Genomic DNA, 26119 nt, shown 5'->3' with positions numbered 1-26119 from the left:
CTTGGACGGATTATTGTAGCTCCGGTTCTGAACATCTACCGGAAAATAGCAGTGGAAAGAAATGGTAACCTCTTGAACATTGTACTTTACATTTCGGAAAAAATATATCCTTACTTTTTTAGGCAGTCGCTGGCTGCTGTTCAATTTCTTGTGATTCTGACACAAAGAATACCAGTTGTGATGAGAAACAACGGGTACTTATTCCTGAAATACCAGTAAAAAGAAGGTACATTTTTTTCATAAAAATATGAAACAATTTTAATACATCCTTTATGGGGTGGCAGGCACGCGTTTATACAAATTGTTATAACAAATAAAACAAAACAAATAAACAAAAATATATTATTGAAGTAGTTTTCTTACTGTATTGACCGACAAATAATTTTTAGGTTAAATGTCGGAACTGGAGAGTCCTCTAAAGCTTTAGATGGAAGTGTAGCAAGTCCAAGGGAAGGAGTCAATAACATTCATAATATTCTTGGCCCAAACAATCAAGTTATTGCCTTAAGAACGTAAGACAAATTAAATAGTATGTATAACTATCCTTTACATAAACACATTTGGTAGGAATAATGCCAGTTGTTGCGTAGTAGACTACAGTTCTACCTCAAGTTCCGAATCAGAATCTGAAAAAGCCCCAAATGAAGTTATTACAAATTATCCACACCAAACAAGGTTTGTTTGGAAAGTGAAACTGACATATGTCAATAAAATCTACGTCATCACTCCGGCGGTCCATTATAAAGAGTTGATCTATGGTATCTAAATTTGTTTCACATAATTTTTTGCTTTATATTAAGTTGTATACAAGATTTAGTTGAAATCGGTTGTATTGTTTTCAATATTTAAATTTTTCACGGAAAGGTACACAAACAGACACCACTTATACATTACAGGGTTAATAATATAAGATTCCAGTCTCATACTACTAATATAAAAATATATTTACGACCGAAAATGTCGTCATTGTTCTAATTCAAATAACGCCATTCTTAGCGTTTTCATTCAATTTCCATGAATGGAATTTTCCATGACATTTGCAGGAATAAAAAAATATGCAAAACTAATATTGGAAAAAGGCATTTTCTATTTGTTAAATAAATAAATTACATCATACACAAAAACAATATTATCCGGAACAGTCAATATCAGCTTCAACATGCCTCAATCACAGTGCTTTTATTTTTTTTTATTACCGTATAAATAATTTGTTTTAAAAATGCTATTTCGACTGCGCCGCAGCCTCCAGTTCCTGCTCGACGATCTTGCGGTATTCGTCGAAACCTCCCTCTACGCTTTTGACTGATCCGTTTCCGCACACCCACAATTCGCTGCAGACCATTCTTATCAGACGTTCGTCGTGAGATACTAAAATTACACCTCCCTAAAAAAATATTAAATCGTCAGTAAGTACTTTTTCAATATAAAACAATATTCTGGGACCTGTCTTTTACTATTAACATGTAGGAAAATTGCAGAATTAAATATTATTTTGGAACAAAAGTGTTGAAATATAACATTGCTTATAAAGAATGTTAAAAATTTCGACAAAAGGATTTAAAAATACTGTAAAAATATTTTGAGAGATAAACTGACTCTTGTCTTAATTTTTAATATTGTTCTGAAACTTTTTGTTATGAAAATCACACGATTAAAGATCAAAACCACTAAATAGGCAACTATAATTCATCATTTGAAACTATTCTTGAAAAACGAGCACTTAATTCATAACAAACGTGATACACATGCATTTTTTATGTTAATTCAACTTTGAACTTACGGTATACTTCTTTAAGGCTTTGCCTAGGGCTTCTATCGTTTCTATGTCCAGATGATTCGTAGGTTCGTCGAGAACTAGGAAGTTAGGTCGGCCCATGCACATCGTAGCGAAGGCTACTCTCGATTTTTGACCTCCAGAGAGACTCGATACTGTTTGGAGAGCTAAATCACCAGAGACACCAAAACTACCCAGTTGCCTTCTATATTCTTCGATCGGTTTACCTTAAAAACAATTATATAATAAAAAAAATCAGGTAATGAGTGTTATTGTAGAAGGTGGTGTTGAATTTCTTATTCTCTAGTTTTCCATGTTTTGACTTTAGACATACACCAACGAAAATTGAATGTATTGATCAGCCCAAAGATATTTCTAAAGCGATCTTGCACCCATAGTACGAAATTGTGTGTACCAAATCTCTTAATACAACAGGCAAAAATTTCATTAACTAATATTAAGGGGGTGATTAAGAACAGCATCAATAGAAAATAAAATCTGGTATTAGCAAAGAAAAAAGAAAAAATGGGCAGTAAAAAATTTGTTGCCGTTGTTTCAAAGCTTTCAGTTTTCAGTCAAAGACTCTTTTTGTGACAAATTAATTACTTGTAATATAGGGTAGTTAAGGTTAAAAACACGCACGGGGCAAAACTACGAATGCGTATTTTTTCCTAATTATCATAAATTAATTTTGTTTCTAATAATTTCGGAATTAAATATTCAATTCATCTAAATCTTGATTTTGTTTTCCAAAAACTACAAAAGAAATTCAGAGCGCAACCCTTTGACAGAAGTTATTTTGTGCAAAGCTCGTGAACTTATTAATAACGGCGTTTGTATACGCCAGACAGCAAAAGCTGTGGGATTTCATGAAGCGACACTACGGTAAAATTTTGAAAAAATTAAATGGTATCCAGTCTTTAGGCAGATTTAAAGCAGTTCTAACCAAGATCCAAGAAAACGAAATAGTTCAGAATTGCAAAGAACTCGACAAACGATTTTATGGAATGACGCTGAAGTTATTGCGTTTTTTAATTTACTCTTATTGTGTAAGAAACAGTATTGAGCATCAATTTTCACCTATAAATCAGTTGGCTGGTCGGGACTTCACTAACGTCGATGAAACGAGCATTCAGACAGTCCCAAACCATTTGCCCAAACATGTTGTCCCTGTTGGAAAGAGAGATGTAGCAAAAGCTGTAGCTGCCAAACAAGGACAAACAATTACGGCTGTTTGCTGTATGAGTACAACTGGTCACCATGTCCATCCATTATTCTTACTTGCTCGAAAACGGATGAATCTTCTTCTAATCAAAGACGGGCCCACTGCCTGCGGCATGGCGGTTAGGTTAGGTTAAGTAGAACAAAGCATGTTAATAACTTCAGAATATGTTCAAGACCATTTAAGGACTGCAAACCAAAGATAATTCTTTACAAAAATTCATGTTTCGCATATCTGTCAAGTTTCGGCTTTCGCTCACCAGATGTCAGCACTTATATATTAAACGAAATTAATTTATAAGAATTTGTGAAACTAATCTACTTAAATATTTGTAATAATCTTCAGTGTATACATATAGTCCATAGACATATAATACAAATATACTGAGCGCTGCTATAATACAGCTGCGTTCCCCCTGTGCGAAAGTCCCTGCATCTCTTTCTAATTTGTCGGGTTTATAGACCATGTGACCAAAATGACCAGTGGGAAGATTACGTGGTCGATAAACCCGACCTATTAGACAGAGATGCACGGACTGCTTTGCGTCAGTTCTCTCTGTCGTACTGGGGGAAAGCGTCTGTATTGTAGCGCTCAGTATATTTGTATTATATGCCAATGTAGCTGATAATAAGTTAAGGATAGGATTATTGATTAAGATTTTAAGAATGGAAAAAATTCAAAAGTCATTTTTAGATCAATTTGACATATAAAAACACACAATAAATTAAGAAAATCTAAGTAGTCACCCAATAATAGAAAGAAATTATAAATTCGGACTTCCTAACCGAATATTTAGGGAGAAACTGTCATGAACTCACGATACTTATAAAAATCATAAAACTTGAGTAAAAGAGAAGCATATATAAACATGCTGTTAAATACGTACCGGGATATGTTTGTTGTAGAAGTTCTACAGAATTGACGTTCATATCTAACTGGTCCACGTGATGCTGACTAAAATATCCAAATTTAAGATTCCGATGCACGTTTCTCATACCAGACGTGGGGGACAGTATTCCCATAATGATTTTGAGAAGGGTAGTCTTACCAGCGCCGTTGTCACCGACCTAATAAATGGAAAGTATAAAATAAATTCTTAAAACAATAACATTTAGTTAATCTCTAAGCTCATATCTCATGTTGTGAAAAGTAGGCCAGTAAATTATAACAACTATACATAACAACATACTGGGTGACGGCTTAACACCGTTATAGCATAATAGCAAGACGATTGACTATAATGTATATCAACACTTACGATACATATTCTGGAGTCCATGGTAGCACCGAGGTTAACGTTGCTAAATATAACTCGTTCGGAATTATACCGGAATAATATTTCGTCTAGTTGTAAAATGGGAGGCGACAGTGGTTCTGTCTCTGGTAATCTTAGTACAACTTCTGTTTCTTTCACAATAGGCTTCAATTCAGGACTGAAATAAATAATAACAATTAGAAAATGACGATCACAACTACCGATACTATAACTTTTGCAGTTATATGTGTTCCGGGTTTGAACAGTATCTTCTTTGCCGTGTCGGTTCCTCTCGATTTTTCGATACAATTATGTATAGATTCTTCAGGAGATGACTCCGATGACATCACTATGTTAATTCTTCTTTTCCTTGGATAGTACGTAGTGTGGTCTTCCGTGATGAGATCTTTGTATTAGGTTCATATAAACTCTTCAAGGAGGACATCTCTGTTTGTCGACTAGCGAGGATCTGAAAATTTTTAGTTGGCTTACAGGACAGTCCTTACAGTAGGGATCATGGCCTGCACGAAAAAATGTAAACAGGTATGGGATAATTCTGTACTTTGGTTGCATTGATTTCCTTGTGATGGCTAAATCATGCAGGAGTTAATGCTAATAGAGAAAGCATTTAGGCGTTAAATGTCCGAAAATCATTTCAGGTCATAATAATGAAAAGACCTTCTTCAATATAACAAAAATTATTATATTATAATACGATTATTTTAAGTAGAATATGTAGGAAATACTCTAAAAAAGTCTACGAGCCTTTCCATCAGAAGTATCTCGTATGTTCTACCAGGGTATCCAACAGTGATGAATTCATTATCAAAATTGCCCTAAAAGGCTCTTCTTCAAAAACCTCTCTTATGTCCTATCAGGGTATTCAAGAGTGAAGAATCCATTATTAAAATTGCTCTGGCAATAATATTTTATTTTTGAACTTCCATTTTCCTCGAACGTAGCTTGAAGTAAGATACAAGAGTAAAATGGGTCTGTAGGATTCAACATCGCTCACAGATTGGCCTTTTTTTGAGAAAATAGCAAAGCTTGAAAGCAGCATTGAAGTTAGTTATTAGTGGTAATACACTTTTTAGTTTTTTCCGTCATCTTCTGTGGATACTATTGGGACCGTGAGCAATATTTTGGTCGAAGTTACACAGCTCCCTGATGGTGTTTTCATCAGGCAAAGGCAGTGAACCTCTGGAGGATCAATTTTCTCTGCACGATCAATTGTTGGATATATGTCTGACTTGGATTTCGGATGTTTTTAAATTACAGGTCAAAGTTTTGGTTGTTGGGCGAACAAAGTGTGGCCAGGAGCTCATTTTTAAAAACTTCAGCTTTTTCCCGACTGGATGGAACAAGTTGATGGTCCAGTAGGAGGTGAGATTAAGGTTTTGTTTTTGGTCTGGTTAGGAATTTTAATTTGTTACAGAATTTACTGCCGTCCCTGTAGTCGAGAGCTGAGATAAGCGGTTGCATTCTGTTTTAATGAGAGAACCTCTAAATCTCTTATACTCTTGGAGATAGCAGAGGATCTCTTGTTCTATTCGGAAGTGCAGGAAAAAAAAGGCAGCATAGCTGGACTTAAAGAGGCTTCTTGATCTATTTGAACTATAGCTTCGCCGACTTTATAAGAGTTATTGTGTGCAATGCATTTTTGAAAAAGGTTACAACTGACTTCACGATAATTTGGCCGATAATTCACTAGACCTTACTATGGCCAAGATAAGACAAGAAAGGGAAAGGTCAATTGAAATATTGTAAGAAGACGCTGATCCCGAACCTAAGAGATTGGGTGGATTGTGGTCACAGAGAGAACACGGTTGTTTTAGAGCCTACCTCTCTAGGTCCGGAAAGGCTGACACGGATAAATGCTTTTCGGCGGATACCCGGACATTGTGACGAATACGATAATGAAGTACACCAGATGGATAGTGAAAAGGAGCAGAATGAAAAGAGAGACAGGTGAGAATTTTGTGACTGAATGTTAGACTAGTGTACACGACTATGTACACCTGTGACGTGATCAAGGAGAAAGAAGAGGAAGAAAGACAGCTGGACCATTAGCAAAGGTAAGAGCGATAGATGTAAGTTGAAGGTGATTCCTCTAAGTAAAAATCCAATTTTTGGGACCAAAAAAAGGAGAAACAACGAGCCTTCTGGCTGATAGTCTGTGGATAAATAAAAGTAGTGCTTTGGAAGTGTTGCTCGGCCTAACAGCGACCCTTCCGCTTCCGGAGCGCTGGATGACAGAGGACGGTCTGTTTTAGCAAGTAGGCGTTTGGCGTAGATGCGGCGGCGAGAAGGCGGTGTAAAGGACCTCGGGAACTATCGCTGGAACACGAAGAATGAATCCTGCACTAAGGGAATGATCCCGCAATCCTGGACTGAGATGTCTTTTGAAGATTTCAGACTCCCCCTCTAGAAAGACGAAAGAAAAACAATTGTGCGCCGTAAAACGTGTTGTGTGTTAACTTGAAGACTCTACTTTAACTGCAGTCATATTGTTAACATTTTTAGGGCTGTAGCTTCGTCTACAGTCAGCAGAAGCCTATAGTATTTGAGGAGTTCGGTGAAAAAACTAATCCAAAAATGTTTTCATGGAAATTTGAAAATTTGGTGTGACCTGTATGACGATACTCAAGTGATATAACATGTTTTAGAGTAAAGACGTTTTAGAAAGACGTTTGAGCACTATACTTGATTTTTTACGTTTATACAACATACAACAATTTTTGAAAAGCAAAATCGGTTGTAAAATCTTTTAGAAAAGTAATTTTTTCTTCGCATTTATTTATCTCATCATGGACCAAGTTTATATGTATTGAGAATAAAGCAAGATACTTTACTTATCTTGTACATTATTTCAATGTACAATTTATAACATCCATAAACATTTTACAAATATTCTTCGTTAAAAAAAAGTTGAAAATTTGAGTGAAAATTTGAAGGAAGAAGAAATCGTTGCTCAGGAATATAAGACACTGGAACATAACTGAAGGAAACAGTCTCATACACCAAGTTCACAATAGGCAAGACTTTGCCATACTTATAGCCAACCTCAATAGAGATAATTCATAGGAGGGAAAAAACTTTAAAAATTTTCTAAGGATTTCCTTTAAATTTTATCTAGAGTATGTGACGTCTAGGCTTTACACAACGTAAAACAAAATTAGCTAAGGAATTCAAAATATCCTACGCAAACAGCGACGATATTATGTAAATCACTGCTTAATTCACCCGATAATGAATGACACATTTTCATTTAATAAAAAACTATATATTTTATGAAAGGTGTAGTAACTGGTTATGATACTTACAGTTTTTCCAACATTTTGATTTTTGACTGCACCAATGCGGCTCTGTTTGCGTTATACCTAAACCTATCGATGAACTCTTGTACGTGCTGTCTTTGCTGCATTTGCGCCTCGTATTCTCGTTGTTGGTTCTTCAATTTTTCCGTTTTGGTTTTCTCAAATTGCTCGTAATTGCCCCTGAAATTGTATAAACACGTAAAAAAGTCGTCTTTTTACTTATTTTTGGTTAATTTTACCTGTAGGCCTCTATCCTTTGGGAGTGAAGGTGTAGAATATCAGTGGGCACCGTGTCTAAGAAATTTCGATCGTGAGAAACTACCAGTAACGTCGTAGGCCAGTTTTGTAGATAGTTTTCTAACCAGATAATCGCTTTAATGTCCAACATGTTTGTAGGTTCATCAAGCAGTAAGAGATCAGGTCTAAAATAAAGAAGAAATATAATTTAAATGCTCGCGTCATAATATATTTTAAGAGCAATGCTCGAAATTGGAAAATCCTAGCATTGTACGGAAAATCTTGTCCACTTCTAGCATTGTACCCCTTAACTGTACAATCTGAGAAATATACATAATCGTCGGGCTTTGTATAAAAGAATTGCTGTACAATGTTCGAATTTTAATAAGTAGCGATGCGTCAAATTTTGTAAGAATATGACAGATATCGATTCATGTCGATTTTTACGATTATTCCCCATTTGTTATTAAAGTAATATTTAATTATTTTAATTTATCATGCACATCTCTTAAAAATCTGAAATGTTTCACAAACATTTTCCCTCTATTATAGTGATGTACAGTCCATCTAATTTACTTACCTTTGCACGTCATTATCAGTGACAGAGATCGAAGTTGACATAGTTGCCAAAGTACGAGTATAAAAAAATCCTGAATCCATTTTAAATCAAATAGGTCACATAATTATTGCAAAAGTGAATTATACAACAAAACAAATTAATATTTAGTGTAAATAAATAGAAACAAAACAAGAGTTAAAAAATAATCTTGATAAAAACAATTTGGGCCGCTTGTATGCGTCGTATAAAGATGTAAAATGGAATACTTAAACAAAAACAACACTTTTTTCATTACTTATTAACATTAGTCAACACCGCAAGTGTCCAATAAGTGTTACCAATATATGCAAAATATCACCTTCGTTCGATTACAGTTACAGTGTGTTCCGAACAAATGTTCTTCATAAAAACGCTTTATAATGCATTTATACAAATTAAATGAAACACATTATTGTGTATTTCTTTAAGTTAACATTAATAGAAATCTTTAAATATTATTTCTACGCGTATATAATAAAATATGTCTAGTGGCTGTAATGCTAGTGTACTCGGCAAAGTGATTCTAAAAAAGAACACACCTACCGCCTAAATATTTCGTGTTGGTATCATGTGACCTCACGGGCTATGACGCGGATGACGTACAACGATAAGTAAATTAGATGAAGTATATCTATCTCTTGAAGCTCTAAAATGTTTCACTAAACTCCATTCGCTTAGCTGGGGCATATTTTGACAGATTCATTGTCGGAAACCTACAACACAACAATTCCTACTTCTCAGTATTAATAGCTGAAGTATCCTACTATTACAGACTTCTTTCTTTAAAAAAAGAAGAATTATTCTAAATAGTCGAAGTGTATACAAAACCCATCAAATTTTGGGTAGTATATATTTAAAACATATATATTTAGTTGTTATAATTTAACATAATTATTTATTATATGGTGCAGATAAATAAATATTGATTGTCAGTAATTCGCAAAGTTCTATTTTATTTACTATTTAGTTTGTTTACTATTAATATTGGCTATGAGTACGTGTGCTTGGTTGTATAGTAATTTCCAGCCACTTTTAGTCTGTCAAAAAGTAACTACCTTCGCAAAAAAATAATTACTAAATTCACTAGACAGTTGGGACTGGGAATAGTGAACCGAGTTTAACATTATCACTTTATTGTAGAACAATTTCTTCTTATTATTTATATTTTAGATTGACCCCGCATTTTATCACATTTTTGATTTGAAAAAGAACAACTCTATATAAATATAAATAGAAAATATAAAAATATCAAATAATTAACAATAAAGGTTTGATTTTTGATATGGTGTGCCGCTTGTCAATAATAATCGATTCGAATCGATGAGCGTTTCGATAATCATTTTGAATATTGATCATTTCGGACATTGTACAGTTTCTGGGTACAATTCTTGAACTGGACAATAATTTCCATACAATGCTGAGATTGTCCAATTTCGGGCTTTGCTCGTAACATATTCAACTTTAAAGTATATTATGATTACACAGTGCACAGATTCTAACTTTGCGCCACACCTAGATAGATACCCATCGAGCAAAAAGACAAAAGAGGGAATGTAAAGGTAGTGGGGGCAAAAATATTGTTAGACAGGAAGTGCCATCTTGAGAGGCCAAATTAAACAAGGAAAGAGAGTCTTTCCTTGCTTAAGAAATCAAATTTAGTTGGGTTATGTTATTATTTGTCCCAACTGTCACATGAAATCTTATTTATATTGAAGTTTTTTAACAATTGTTTCACATTTTAGACTGTTATCGTTAATATTTAATTAAAATTTTCTCGTCCAAGACACATTCTGAAAACTATTTTATAGCTACTGTTAATAAGTGTCGGAAAATTTAAATTTGGCGCATTCGCATTTCCGGATATGTCGGCCATCAGAGGCCACTTTTTTGGTCGCCTTTTCATAACGATTAGATTCCCTCTTTTGTCTTTTTGCTCGATGTAGATACCACATGCGCGTCTAAAAAGATTATCCGTTAACATGCTACTCAATGCAGAATTCGAATGAAATTATTCTGTATTTTCTCGTTATTTCGATAACTTTCTTTCCCAGACACCGACTAAAACTGCGTATTTACGTCATTCTCCAGCGGCAACCTTTTCTACTCGGGGCCAACGAAAAAGACAGGCCTTGTGGCGCGATATAATCACGTAGCCAACTTAATCCGACTTCGAATAAAAGTCGATGTGAATTTTTTAGGTTGATGTACATACTTTATTTTTGGTGCAGCAAAAAAGTGGTCACCATCTTTATATTAATGTTTTTGTATTAATTAAGATATTATGATTTTGTAAATATTATTTGTATTGATAAGAAAAATCATTAATCACAGTAACATGTTATGGATAAACATTTAATCAACGTAGCAAAAAATAATTACTAAATTTACTAGACAACTGGGACTGGGATCGGCGAACCGAGTATATATTGGGGCATACTTTTACAGGTCCGATATGGCCGGATAAGAGCGTGTTTGAATTTTTAGTAAATTGGTTGTCAAATAATTAGTAAAGTTAGTAGCAAGTAAGTATATATAATAGATACTGTTCTCTTTCTCTTTTCGTTAATGAAACTGTTGAGACTGGTTAATGCTCATGCCAAAACAAAAAAAAAAAATAGTGTCCAGTTATTGTAAAAGTAAATGCTCATCTATGTAGAAATATCTATAAATTTTAATACATACCTAGAGAAAAGAGCACGAGCTAACGCCAATCTCATCCTCCACCCTCCAGAAAATGTCTTGGTGGCGTTCTGTTGCATTTCGGACGTAAAACCTAAACCATTTAAAATAATAGAAGCCCTGGCGGGAGCTTTATCGGCTTCTATGTTTTGTAATTGATTATACACTTCTGTCAATTGACTATTTAGTTGTGGATCAATCGATCTATAATAACAGAAAAGACTTTAGGCTCATTTACAATGAAAAACTACAAAAGTTTGACTAATTTTAAGTTATAAAACACAACAAAGTTTTTAATTTCCACAAAATATCACCAAATTGACATGTTTCGCTGAAACAGCAGCTTCTTTTGAAGCATTATTGCTCTAAACTGTTTTTTTGTGCAAACAATCTGTACTTACCTAATTGATTATTTTTAGAACTGTTTTTTCTCTATTTTTTTCAACCGAAGTACAGTAAGAACATACGCTTACCTCAGTTGTCTCAATGCTTCCGATCTTGAGCCGTATAAATACAGTTTGTAATAAATCTCTTTAGATTTATTCGTCCATCGTGAGCAGAATATGCGCCGGTTAGGACCCTTTTTACAGTCTGAATTTCTTAAACTTCTTGATGATGAATCTTTAAGAATACTATGTAAAATCTTCAATAATATCTATGACACAGGCAATATTCCAAAAGATTGGCTAGTTTCAGAATTTATTACGTTACCAAAAAAATAGGGAGCGAAAAAGTGCGGAGAATATAGGCTAATTAGTCTAGTGAGCCATACACTAAAACTTTTCCTTAAAATTATACATCGCAGAATATACAAGCTATGCGAAGATACAATACAAGACACACACTTTGGATTCATGAAAGGCGTAGGTACGAGAGATGCACTGTTTAGTCTACAGGTATTATTCCAAAGATGCAGAGATATGACTAGCGATATCTACATCTGCTTTGTGGATTACCAAAAAGCATTTGATACAGTTGCAACACCGAAAACTGATGGATGTTCTAACAAAAGCCTAAATAGATGATAAAGACTGACGTATAATACAAAATTTATACCGGTACCAATCAGCCACTGAAGAACAAATCTTGGAGATAAACCGACGGAAGCAATCCAGATTCTGCCAGGCGTTAGATAAGGATGTATACTTTCACCTATATTATTTAACGTATATTCAGAGGAAATATTTGGTGAAGCCTTGGGAAATTGCGAACATGGAATTCTTTTAAATGGAGAACGTCTAAACAACATCCACTATGCAGATGACACCGTTATTTTTGCAGACATTTTACACAGTTCACAGCAACTAATAAACAAAGTAAATGAAGTAAGTGAAAGATTTGGACTACAAGTAAACATATCAAAAACTAAATTTATGGCCATCAGCAAAAATAAAATTAGAGACGTCCAACTGCTTATCAAGAATACACCAGTAGACCGAGTAAAACAGTTTACCTATTTTGGAGCAATAGTAAATGAACAATGGGATCAGTCACACAAAGTACATGGTAGTCAGTAAGCGCGAAATATTAAATACACAGCTTTTGGTTAACCAACATCCAATTGACAGAGTGAACAGCTACACATACCTTGGTACCAACATTAACAGCCAATGGGATCACTCCAGTGAAATAAAACAACGCATAGGAAAAGCGAGATCGGCGGTCATAATGATGAAGTCTCTTTTCAGAAGTCACGATTTACCACTTGCTACCAAAATCTCTCTCATTAGATGCTATGTATTTTCTACGTTATTATACGGAGTAGAGGCCTGGACACTTTCCGAAGCTTCTTTAAGAAAACTCGAGGCGTTCGAGATGTGGTGTTACAGACGTATTTTAAGAATTTCATGGGTGGATCGTGTAACTAATGTTAAGGTCCTACGTAGAATAGGCAAGGAATGCGAGATTATTAACATCATCAAAGAGCGCAAACTAGAATATCTTGGCCATGTTATGAGGAACGAACAGAGATACGGCTTGTTGCAACTCATTCTTCAGGGCAAGGTACTTGGAAAGAGAGGACCAGGGAGAAGAAGAATATCTTGGCTTCAAAACCTGAGAAAGTAGTTTAATACATCGATAACGGGACTATTCAGAATAGCAGCAAGCAAAGTTAGGATAGCCATGTTGATTGCCAACATCCGGAACGGATAGGCATCGTAAGAAGAAGAAGGGATCAGTCATAAGAAGTAAAATGTAGAATAGAGAAGGCTAGAAGTGCATTCAACAACATGGCCAAACTCTTTAAAAGCCACAACCTTAATCTGGAGATAAAAGTAAGGCTCCTACTATGTTATATCTTCTCGATATTATACTACGGAGTTGAATCCTGAACACTCACTGAAGCGATTGAGGAAAAACTTAAAGACTTCGAGATTTGGCTATACAGAAGAATCCTAAGGATACCATGGACGGACAAGATAACCAACGAGACTGTACTAAGAAGAATGGGGAAAGAAAGAGAAGTGATGTATACGATTAAAAGGAGAAAGTCAGAATATCTCGGACACATAATGAGAAACAGCACTAAATACAGTTTACTGAAAATAATCCTTCAAGACAAAGTATTCGGAAAGCGAGGAATTGGGAGAAGAATATCTTGGTTAAAAAAACCTGAGGAAATGGTTTAAAGCATCAGTTAATAAAATAATTATAGCTAGAATGATAGCCAATATTCGAAACGAATAGGCAGCAAAGAAGGTCACTTTTACTCTGTAACAATTCTTCTTCTTTCTAATCTGTCAAGTGTCAGCGGTCACGCGTCAACTCTTGTCGGAAATTTATCCCTACCTCCTATAAGGCCTGAAATTTATTAAATCACTTTATTATGCGTTTAGTCCGTCCAGTGGCATTAATTCTGGGTTCCATTTGTATGTTATTCTTTCTACAGCATTTCTAATCCCTGTTATGGATGTTATAATTAGACTTGGAAGTCTACCTCTTAGGGTTAATCCCAACACTTATAATTTCATGGCTCTGCGAGTCACTCTGATATATCCCACTCAGCTGTAAGTGTTAAAGTTTCTACGCCTTAAATCAATACTTGGAGCACACATTGTTCAAAACCTTCCTCTACATATATATGGGCATATGGGCTAAGCTAATTCTATTCGTCTTTTAATTTCGCAGGTTTGGTTATCTCTCGTAAGTTTGTAGCCTAAATATTTATAAGGAATTATAGCCCAAGACGGACCTGTACATTATAGAACCGAGAGTGAGTCATGTCCCGATCTACATGTAATCTAAATTTGGTATCTTGATCCTATAAGAGGGATTTTTAATATACTCTGTTCTTCGCATCCGGGAGACTCACCAGGGGCTTCAGACACGCTGGCCTATACGGGCTGGTAAGTGAATAAGTTTGAGGTATAGAAGGGATAGTACTGGATTTGGACTTCATTCTATTACTACTTTCAATCAAAATTATAATGACGAAATGTCAGTTTGACGTCGCAAAATTTATTTATAAATTAAGAAATGAAATCTATTTAAATCCATAATAAATACCGAAACGCCAAAACAACCTTTTTTCATACGTTTCCAAAATACTAAACCGTCTCTAACGTGTATATATCCGTGCCGTGTCCGTTCCGTGTTCTGACAGTGCCCGGAAGAAAAACCAATAATGTACTCTCTTATGAGTATATTTATACATTGGCGTTTTCCGGATGGGGCCCTTTCGTGCCCGGCCTGAAATTAATCCCAAACGATATTTTTGTTTTCGGCACTGGCGATACACGGATCGCACGGACTTGTATAAACACGATTTTATAGTTTTGTGAACGCGAGTGCTGGTAAACAGACATGCAGGAGATGTTGTGCAGTTAGTATTGTTACGAACATACTCTCGGCATGGCCCAGGTAACCGTTGCATTGCATCTCTAATACACTTCTCGAAGCATCGAGGCGTATCGAGTGCGAGAGAGAATAACCGGTCACGTAGGCGAATTAGAGGTGGGACAACGCCAGAATATTCTCGAACCTAGTAACTGTAGTATATATAGGTAACAATGTTAGAAGTAGAGGGAGTCGTTAAGGTACTACCGAACTGTAAAGTTATAAATAAATATATGTATATAAATTCGAACCGCTCGTTTTATTTAATCTCGCTACAGTATGTTATGATTTTTTATATCTATTAAAGAAAAAAGAAAAAAGAGTACAGGACATTCAAAAATATTCGTGAATATATATATATATATATATATATATATATATATATATATATATATATATATATATATATATATATTTATTTATTTTAATTATATAAATATATTAATATATTTTAAAACCTCCTTCGGTTTGTATACAACGCGGTTGTATGGAAATATAAAATTAAAAATACCCGGACTCGGCACTGACACAAAACGGACACGGCACGGATATGTATAAATTGACCTTAAATGTTATTTACTTTCCTTATAGTATACATTAGACAAATTTGTTACTATTAACTATGCAACCAGTTATACATTGCAACCAGTTGCACAACAACTTTTAACACAGTATACTGTGATTCTTTAGAGCAGAAGCGCAGAAGCTGATGTTTCAGCGAAATATGTCACGATATACCAAGTAATCGCCAATTACATCAATAGTTTGAAAAATATTGCATTTAAAATTATTTTTTTTTACATTACTTTAAATGTACAATACAATATGTTAGTGGTTAATGGTTAGAGGTGGTCAATGCTAATGCAAGACTTGGCACCCACAAAACAAATAATCTCCAGATTAAGTATCATAGTAGTGTTTTGATAATTCCAAGAATTACAACTGATTTAAAAGCTTAAAAAAAACTCAAGGATACTTTACCCACTATTAATTGCAGCACTAATTTCTTTTTCCTTTTTTAACAATTCTTCGCGCACGGTATCACATTCTAGTACACTATCTAAGGCTAAAGTATCATCACCTACAACCTGAAATTAAAATCAACAAACAGATAAGCTTAAGAAGACACATTTTGTTATGTACATATTTCGACTACACAAAATTAAAAGTAGCACCACTGCTACGTTAAGACGATTATATCGCCACGTGTTGATATTTTTGGTAAATGTTTATAACTTCTTTTTATATATTTGACACATTTAGGAATTGAATGATAAAATTTGACTTACTTCTTGTTCCACATGAAGAATTGATATGTGGGAGGGTATTCTTAATTGGCTGCCAGAAATCATCCTTAGGAGAGTACTTTTTCCTAAACCGTTTCTACCTACAAGACCATATCTTCTACCACTAGCAAGAGTTAGATCAGCTCCTTGCAGCAAAACCCTTAAACGATAAATAATTAGCATTTTATAGTACTCTTACAAGGATAGTATGTTGATGGAGTTAGATAAATCGGACAGACCATCATTAACATGAGACATAATTAACAGATGTAAATATCTTTTGACCAGAAAGAGAAAAAATATTACTTGGAAACTTTGTTTTGTATGGAAAATTGGTCCCAGAACAATAATTTAATAAACAAAATTCATCAACTTTTTGTGCTAGATTTTACCAATAATGGAAGAGTAAAAATTTCTATTGTGTATATAATGTGTATATCAGGAATAGTGAGAATTTAGGTGGCATAAATGCCAACTGTCATATGTCACCTGTCAAATGTAAATAGATAATTTACCAACTGTAGTTCTTTCTCATTTAGCTTACCTATCTCCATAAGCAACATCGAAGTTTTCTATTCTTATGTCCTGTGTCCTATTGGTACCTTTGGCTTCTAGTTTGCTGTCCTTTTTGCTGGTAACTTGCGATGCTGTAGCGGTCTGTAATTTGGGCGGTGCTATAACCTTTATTTCTTTCGTTCTCTTGTCTAATTTTTCTTGTAGCTTAGCTTCGGCTTTTTCTAATTTTCTTGCATCGACTTTCTATAAAAAAAACAAAAAAAAAATATAATCGACAATCGTGATAAAGTTAGGTCATTATAAATTATCATTACAGCAGTAATTTCTATGATGGTTCCATCCATGATTCTAACAACAAATCAATCAAATATAAAAAACTCCCCTTTATCAATGATCTAACTCATTCTGTCATATCCATATTCAAATATGTTCCTAATATTAGTATAGCTAAATACAAAACCATGAAAAGCAAATAACTATTTTCAAAAATCAAAGACCCAGTACCATCCTTATATGGAAGTAATGTTGTTTATGAAATACCGTGTTTAGGATGTCAAAAAAGCTACATTGGTCAAACATTATAGTGTCTAAAATAACGCATCACACAACTTAAAAGTAATTGCCACTTGGGAAAAATACTTGTGCATTAGTTGAGCACTATAAAAACACCGGTCATATACTAGACTATAACAAGGCTCATATTTTGGCAAATACTGATAACTACAAAAGTAGATTATTTCTGGAGATATATCACATTAACAAAAACACTAAAGAAATAGCGAAATAAATAGAAAAACTAAGATTTTTATTAGAGACCACTATCTGATAATTCCTACATATTTATATATGTTATGTTAAGTTTTGGATTAGATATTGCAAATACGTAAAAGCGCTAAAATCGGGAACATTGCCACGTACGAGTTAATTGTAATTCTCTGATCCCCTCCGCTCCAACATCTAGACTCCCAGACAGAAAACGAGAAAACCATTTAGTAACACATAACAATACAAGGGATATGTAACCTCGTCTGTCGATTTTTGTTTTGCGTACGTACACTCGATAAAAATACACTGACCATTACAAGGCGGTGCATTTGTATCGGTTTTTAATAATGTGAACAATTTTTGTGGTTGAATTAAAAATAAAAGCGCATTTCTTTAAAAAGATAAAACAAAAAATATACTCTTATTGAAAATAAAAAATAATTCCTAATAAAATAAGAAATAATTCTTTATGCCCTACAGAAATTATTCAAATATTTGACCTTCTACGGCTGAACATTATCCCAATCTGTCATAAAAACTTCCGCGGGCAGATGTAAGAGTTTCTGCAGTAACAGAATTGGAGACTTCTCTAATTCAATTTCTTAATTCATCCAAATTTTGGGCTCTAGGCTCTTGGAGATAACTCGACTCGGGAAAGTATTGTTTAAGTACTCCCTAATTATTCGAGCGTTGTGAACTGAACAGCCGTCTTGATGGAACCAAACATTCTCCAGATTTACACCAGGAAGAGTGAGATTAGCGGGAAGAACATGATTCTGTAACAAATAGAGGTATACTCTACTATTCAAGTTGAGCTCAATAAAAAATGGACCTATTATGTGGTCTCCTAAATTGCCAGTCCAGACGTTAACTTTTTGAGGACGTTAAGTTCGGTAAACAACACTTCTGTGCTGGTTTTCCCGGGCAATGTTATTAATGAAAATGGTTCTTCATTATCCTTCGTTATTAGAGTTTCACAAAACTCCATTCTTCGAAAGTAGTCGTCTGGATAAAGCTGCTGCGTTTTCGAATATTTAAAATTCTTGTAACCGTGCTTTTTCCATACTTTCGTTACAGTAACATTGCTAACATCTAACTCCCTACCAACGCTTCTACTTGAACGTGTTGAATCTATGCTTTGGGGTTTATCTAACGGAGGTTCGTGGAAAGTCGACGGTGCGCAGTGTTGCCATTTATAGTGTGTATATATAATTTAAAACTTTATTTTAAAATTTAAAAATTTTTTTTTTAAATCAAATTAAAGCTAATTTTTTTCTTAATATGATAATATAATATTGCACTATTCCATTTTTATGGAACTATCTCGAAAAAAATAAAAAATTGGTTGCTATGCACTTTCTGATGAGACCATTGACAGAAGCTTTGAAAATGGTTTATACAGAAAACAAGATTTGTTGACATTTTAAAACAACCATTTTTTATGTAGATTGATGTTTTTGTTAGAATCTACAGATTAATAAGAATTTGGTAGGGTTCATTTTGATAATCGTTTTCGTTCTAAAGCTGTGTGAATATTGAAAAGAATAAAGCAAGATGAACTGGTAATAATTCATAAAGAAACGATAACCTTTTACTACATTACTGCCACACACAAAGCCATGCTATTTAGCTCGTACAAAAATAATAACACAGATAAAAGCAATAGTTGTGAATGACTCAAGTCATTAAAAAATAAACAAATCAGTCATTAAACGCATTTATCACGTTTCTTATGCAACAGTTATACTTTTTACAATAGACTTGTACATGAATATACGAGATGCAGACCTAATTAAATGAAATATATACTTGGACATGTTTATCTATTAATGAAAGGTCATTAAGTCTATGACTACAAAACTAAACAGAAATATCTTTATTCGGGAGAATTAATTTCGGAAAAACTGCCAAAAATATTAATTTGGAACCATCAGGCACAGTAAATATAATAAAATTTATCATAGTCTGTTGTTTTTTTTAATTAATGAATACTTTTATTTTTTAATTCTCAGCAACAGGTCCGATTTACATGTTGTTTTAAATATTATTATTGGGTAATTTCACACCACGTGAGTAAAGTTAGGAAGACGATCGACTTTGATTTGTCTAAAATTTAGGAAAATTATTCTATATAATAAAAATTAGCACATTTTAGCCCGATATAAAAAAAGTTATTCTACAGCAATTTGGAGCAAAGTTAGTTTTAAATTCACAACTAATTTGTTTATGACAATTAAGAATCGTAACTAACGCCATTTTAAATATAGATACAATTTTCGACATGAGGCTCGATACTTAATTCCTAAAAAGACTTATTAAGGCCCAATTTTGGACTCAAAATCAAAGCTGTATTTTGATTTTTACAAGACATAAATAATTAACGATTTTGCCTTATTTTGCAGTTTTTAGAGCAACAAATTAATTTTACAACTTTTAGAATAGCCCTCACAAGAGAACCTGTAACTATTGGAGAGTGCGTTCTCGGGTAGCCAATAGAGGAATGCCCGACCCGGTTTACTGGTGGGAAGGAGAGAAATAAAATACCTCCAACGGACCAACAAGTAATTCACCGAATGATTGCCGGTGAAAGCAGTAACCTATTTACTGTCCAGTGGTCAGTATGTAGGTGACAAGAAATCAGTCACGAAGGTGGTTGAACTAAGGAAGATATCGGGAAACCACTGCATTAAAGGTATCTAATGACATTTCTGGTACACAAACAAAGGCCCTTAGTCCGCAGTAGCCTTTAAATAGTTAAGAGGGGCTAAGAATCCCCTCACTGGAAAAGAAAAGCAATCAATCAACGATGAAAATCGCCATTTGGAACGTAAACAACATGTTTGAAGGCAGAAAGATTCTTAACACTATCCAAGAGATGGATAGACTCAACATTGGTGTCCTTGGAATTAGTGAGATGAGATGGCCAGGCTCAGGAAAAATGAAAATATGTACTAAAACTATTTATTGTTCAGATAACAACCACAAGCAGCATTGGAATGGAGTTAAACTGTTCTGATATCTGATCGCAATCAGCCTTAAGTCTGATGATGCAATTGAACAGTCTTATGAAAATCTACAAGGTTTATTATAATTAATTAAAAAGAGATGAATAACAATAATGGGAGAGCTGGTTTTGACTGGTTGTAGTCTTTTTTAAAGCACCATCCAGACATCAGCGCGAAAAGGTGAAGAAGTTTCTTTGGACAGGGGAAATAATTAAAACAGGAGGTAGTTAAACAGTACTTCAGTCTGCTGCAAAGCATTTTAAGAAATATCAGTCAATTAATAAATAAGCTAGGACATATTATCAACTTAGACGAGACAGGTTTACAATTAAATAATAAGCTGCTGCAATGCTGAGGGCGTATTTTTACCTCCGTATTCTATTTTTAAAGGAAAAAATAGAAAAGAAGAAAAAGTGAATGAAATGCCATCTGGAGCAATGTAATGTCCGAAAAATCTGCCTATGTTAATGCAGACATTTTTTTACATTGACTGAAAAATTTATTTATTCCTCAAAAACCTCAAGGCAAAATTTTGCTGATATTAGATGGACATATATCCCATACAGCATCAGTGGAAGTATTATAATGCCTCGAAAACAACAAGATTATAATGTTGTGCTTACCCAGTCATACCATGCATTTTCTGCAGCCATTGGACCAAGCTTTTGTTAAATATTTTTAAAGGCTAATTTTTACTCGAGATGTCAGAACTATATCAGAAATAACCCAACAAGAAAAAATACATGTTATCAGTTTGGTGAGTTATTAGAAATGCCTGGAAAATCTCAGCAACAGTGAAAAATGAAACATCTAGATTTGTTGCCATAGAAATTGTACCCTTTGAACCCAATAAAATTCCAGAACACGCTTTTTTGTCCACAAATGAGAGCTCCGCAGATGTACCAAAAGTTGAGTGAACAGCAGAAAGTTCACTTACAACGCAGTAGTTCATACATGGATCCATGCCATCGTACACAGTTTAAAAAAAACTCAGCAGACCTTCAGTAGAAAAAAGCTCCTTCCTAATCTTCCAGAGAAAACTGTAGAGGTGATGAACAATGCCTCACATGATGAGGGCAAAAGAAGTGATTCTGATACAAGTGTTTAATTAAGATCAAATTAAGACATGGTTGTTGGAGAAAGATATCTTTTTTGAAGAAGATTGAAAAAACTATTGTAAACTTGCTAGTAAAGAAGAGCAAAAACTTTGGGTTATTGACAGGTTGATGGACGATACTGATCCTATGCTAATAAATGTGATAGGTATCAGTTATAGCAAGGATAGTGATAGCAATGACAGTAATAGCGATGAAAGTAAGAGCGATGAAAATCAGCAGACACAAAGTGCCAAATCTGAAAAGTATGTAACTCATAGTCAGGCAAAAAATTAAAATTAAATAATAGTGAGAAAAATTTCAAATAATATAACATCATTTTTAAGGCACTGCATGTTATAAACAAGGAAAAGTTTGTATGTAAGTAATTGTTGTTATTATTTACAAGCAAATGAAATAAAAGTTGGACTTGGTTTTTTATCTTTAGTTACATCTAGTTACATAGTTTGATCGTTCAAGGAAAAATAGACAGCAGAAGGGGTCCAGGGAGGAGAAGACACTCGTGGCTCCAAAACTTGCGGCAATGGTTCGGATTATCATCTGCTGAACTATTCAGATCTGCCGTAAACAAAGTCAGAATAGCCATGTTGATTGCCAACGTTCGGAACGGACAAGGCACATGAAGAAGAAGAAGAAGTTACATCTTATCTAAAGTGTTAATAAGCATGTAATGTTAAACAACAGTAAGATTTAACCATTTTTATCAGACCTATAATAATTACATACCTATATCTGTCTATTAAAAAAACAAGTATTTATAATGCATTATTCTATATTCAACTATATGTATCCGCTTATTAGTGAAATTAAAATAACTACATCTACACAGAGCTGAATATGGCTTTAATTAGGATGGATTTCAGAAAAATGGGCATAAAAAAGAATAGTGTAACAAGGAAAAAATACAGAAAACAGACTGCATAAATGTTTTTTAAATCTCTAGTAAATCTCTTAACAAAACCCAACAAAAGACAGAGATGAAGGCAAAAGACAAGAGATGAGTCAATATAAAGTCCTAGATTCTTAATTGCTGAAATTCTTGATACAATAAATTCGCTGATTTCATAATTGTGGTTCATATGTATATTTCTTTTGGAGAAATAAATCCAGTTATACTTTTCAGTATTAAGTTTCATCCCATTCACCTCACACCAGTCAACCAACCTATTCATGTTAGACTGAACCAATAAACAATCATTTGTCTTAGTAACATTTAAGTAAAATTTAAGAATGTCTGCAAAACACAGAAACTTAGTACATATACTGGAAACAATCATCAATATCATTAATAAAAAAACTAAATAGACAAAGTCTAGGTAAAAGACTTGAGGCACTCCAGATAAAACTTTTATTTCACAATATTGAAAACCATTCACCTTGACAATCAAGAATCTATTTGAAACATAGCACAGGGATACAGCTTAAAAACAAACTAAATAGAAATTCTTATGAAAAGTTGATGTCAAGTAAATTAAATAAAGTTGTACCATGAACAAAACTCTAAAAACTTAAAAGTTATTTTAAAATCTTAAAACTCTTTAAAATCATCTATTTAATACCTAGATCGGCTAAATTTTACTCTTTAAGTCTTAGAAGATATCCCCAGAAAAATTATTTGTTTGTGAAATATGACTTATCTAAGGAGTCTATTGAGAAATAAGTGGAAATACTTAACAGTGTATTATATAAAAATTATATCAAGCAATCTCTTGGATTAATAACCTAAGTTTTTACTATTCAAAATTCTGTAAAATGTATAGTTTTTTACTTATTTTGAGTGTTTAAAAAAAATAGAACTTTTGATATCTCCACCCACCGCAAAATAATTATATCTTATAACACTTACCAGAGAATCATCCCGTTGTATGAGCCATATACTTTTAACATCATCAATATTTTGATCTGTATTGTCTACCATTGACCCCAAATGTACTGGCGCATTTAAAACTTTCATAGCCCCGTTGGTAGCCTTTTCTCCTTTATCTGGTTTTAACATGCATAAAAGATCATTGCAGATATTTCTAAAATTAACAGAAATTAGACTACCTAGTGCATGTTTCTTAAACATCATTTACCTAATATCATCTTCGGACTTGTCGTTTGAAATTTCTTTTAGAACTTCTCCTACTGCATCATATACTTCTTCACTATCCTCAAAATCATCTGCACCGTTTAATAATACACCTAAAACATTTTTGAGTTGGCAGAGTAATTTAGAAATTTGTAATAAATCATCCGTAATAAACAAATTTACCTTCTACATATTGTTTAAGATCTTCATCTATCGCAGGAAAAACATTTTTAATGTACTCACTACACGTCCCCATTGTTTAGAATAGTAAAATCAGATTTTCCTATAAAAATTTATGTGACAAGTTACCCTAACCTAAAACCACCGTGCAGTTAAAACGGTGACACAAAAGAAGAAAACACGGTAAAATGTCATGGTAAAATGTCAAAAATGGAGAAGGAGAAAATCTAAAGCTCGCTTTCTCTCTCTCTCAATCTCTCTCTATTGGTATTAAATCGATTATTCCATATTCAGATTCCGATTTAAGTATAAGTCATGTGTCATTTTAATCGAGAGTCGGTGTTTTGTCAATATTTAAAATTAACCTTAAACGCTATATCAAACGTTTTTCACGTTAAGTTTTGTGGAAAAACTAAGAAATAATGGCTGCAGCTGCTGCCGCAAAAATAGCCGAGGTACGCGAAACAACTCGCGTTGAAAGAATTGGAGCTCATTCTCATATTAGAGGTCTAGGGTTAGATGATAGTCTTGAAGCCAGACATGTGTCTCAAGGTATGGTCGGTCAAGTAACAGCTAGAAGAGCAGTGGGTATCGTTCTACAAATGGTTAGAGAAGGAAGAATTGCTGGCAGAGCGGTCCTTTTGGCTGGTCAACCTGGTACTGGTAAAACAGCAATAGCTACAGCTTTGGCACATGCACTTGGTCAAGATACCCCTTTTACAAGTATGGCAGGTTCCGAAATATATTCTTTAGAAATGAGCAAGACGGAAGCTATCACCCAAGCCATTAGAAAAAGTATTGGTGTTCGAATTAAAGAAGAAAGTGAAATAATTGAAGGTGAAGTTGTTGAAGTGCAGATTGAACGTCCAGCTACAGGAATTGGTGCAAAAGTTGGAAAACTCATTTTGAAAACCACTGATATGGAAACTGTTTATGACTTGGGAGGTAAAATGATTGACAGTATTTTGAAAGAAAAGGTCCAGTCTGGCGATGTGATCACAATTGACAAAGCCACAGGAAAAATTACAAGATTAGGCAGATCTTTTGCTAGAGCTAGGGACTATGATGCCACTGGACAGCAAACTAGATTTGTACAGTGTCCTGAGGGCGAATTGCAGAAACGTAAAGAAGTTGTCCACACTGTAACACTGCATGAAATTGATGTTATCAACAGCAGAACTCATGGATTTTTGGCATTATTTTCTGGAGACACTGGTGAGATTAAACCAGAAGTGAGAGAGCAAATAAATGGCAAAGTAGCCGAGTGGAGAGAAGAAGGTAAAGCAGAGATTATTCCAGGTGTTTTGTTTATTGATGAAGTGCACATGTTAGATATTGAATGTTTTTCATTTTTGAATAGAGCATTAGAGAATGAAATGTCACCAATTGTGATTATGGCTACTAACAGAGGTATCACTAAAATTAGAGGAACTACATACAAATCTCCTCATGGCATTCCACTAGATTTATTAGACAGAACCATAATAGTCCCCACACAACCTTATGATGAAAAGGAGCTGAGAGAAATCTTAAGTATCCGCTGTGAAGAAGAAGATTGCCAAATGTCAGATAATGCGCTGGCTGTCCTCACAAGAATATGCAAGGAAACTTCTTTGCGCTATGGTATGCAGTTAATTATGACATCGAGTTTAATAGCAAGAAAACGCAAAGCACATGAAGTTGATGTCGAGGATATTAAAAGAGCTTACCAACTCTTTTTTGATGAAGGAAGATCTGTTCAGTTCTTAAGAGAGTACCAACAAGAGTTTATGTTCAATGAAATAGATGATAAAGATGATATGGAAATTGAAACGATGTAATGCAGCCATTTTTGACATAAAAATTTGTGTTCTATTTTTTTTGTATTTTATAAGTTCGTTTATAATTCTTAATAATAAAAAGATTTTCTATTAAAGAGAAATAATTGCTTTTTATTTAATATCTTCTCTGTGTAAATTATGGCTAATTTTTGTCATTATAATCATCATCAATCAGCCCTGGCTTGTTTAAAATAGATATTTCCATATATTTATTCTGTGCTATCCAGCTAATGCTTTTAAGGTCTTGGTTCATCGTGTTAAGAATCACATACACATTGTTCAACAATTTCTATGAGCTTACTAGATTTGTCATTGTCACTTTGTCTCCATCGGTGCAAAGAATTATTATGCACCGGAGTGAAATATGAAAAGAATGGGTAAGAAACAACATCCGCATAGAATCTCCTTCCATGATGGAAGTAGGTGACATAATCAAAAGTCT

General features: G+C 34.0%; 2 protein-coding genes across 2 annotated transcripts; one reads left to right on the top strand and one right to left on the bottom strand.

Annotated features, from left to right (window-relative positions):
• Positions 1-1067: 1067 nt before the first annotated feature.
• LOC140440280 (ATP-binding cassette sub-family F member 3) lies at positions 1068-24037 on the bottom strand. Its single transcript, XM_072530694.1, has 13 exons — positions 23861-24037; positions 23682-23790; positions 23453-23627; positions 16750-16964; positions 16209-16365; positions 15901-16007; positions 11086-11286; positions 7808-7990; positions 7575-7748; positions 4255-4429; positions 3883-4063; positions 1781-2001; positions 1068-1384 (listed from the first exon to the last, which is right to left on the bottom strand). The coding sequence occupies exons 1-13, from the start codon at positions 23931-23933 to the stop codon at positions 1223-1225; spliced, it is 2133 nt and encodes a 710-aa protein (XP_072386795.1). The 5' UTR covers positions 23934-24037; the 3' UTR covers positions 1068-1222.
• Positions 24038-24175: 138 nt separating this feature from the next.
• Positions 24176-25781, top strand: rept (RuvB-like helicase 2 rept). The gene has a single exon (XM_072530695.1). It carries the CDS (start codon positions 24280-24282, stop codon positions 25675-25677), a length of 1398 nt encoding a protein of 465 aa, XP_072386796.1. The 5' UTR covers positions 24176-24279; the 3' UTR covers positions 25678-25781.
• The last annotated feature ends 338 nt before the right edge of the window (positions 25782-26119 follow it).

Source organism: Diabrotica undecimpunctata, chromosome 4 (assembly GCF_040954645.1).
Source record: "Diabrotica undecimpunctata isolate CICGRU chromosome 4, icDiaUnde3, whole genome shotgun sequence".
Lineage (NCBI taxonomy): Eukaryota > Metazoa > Arthropoda > Insecta > Coleoptera > Chrysomelidae > Diabrotica > Diabrotica undecimpunctata.
The sequence above is the reverse complement of the archived record's forward strand: the minus strand, read 5'-3'. Positions and strand labels throughout refer to the sequence as shown.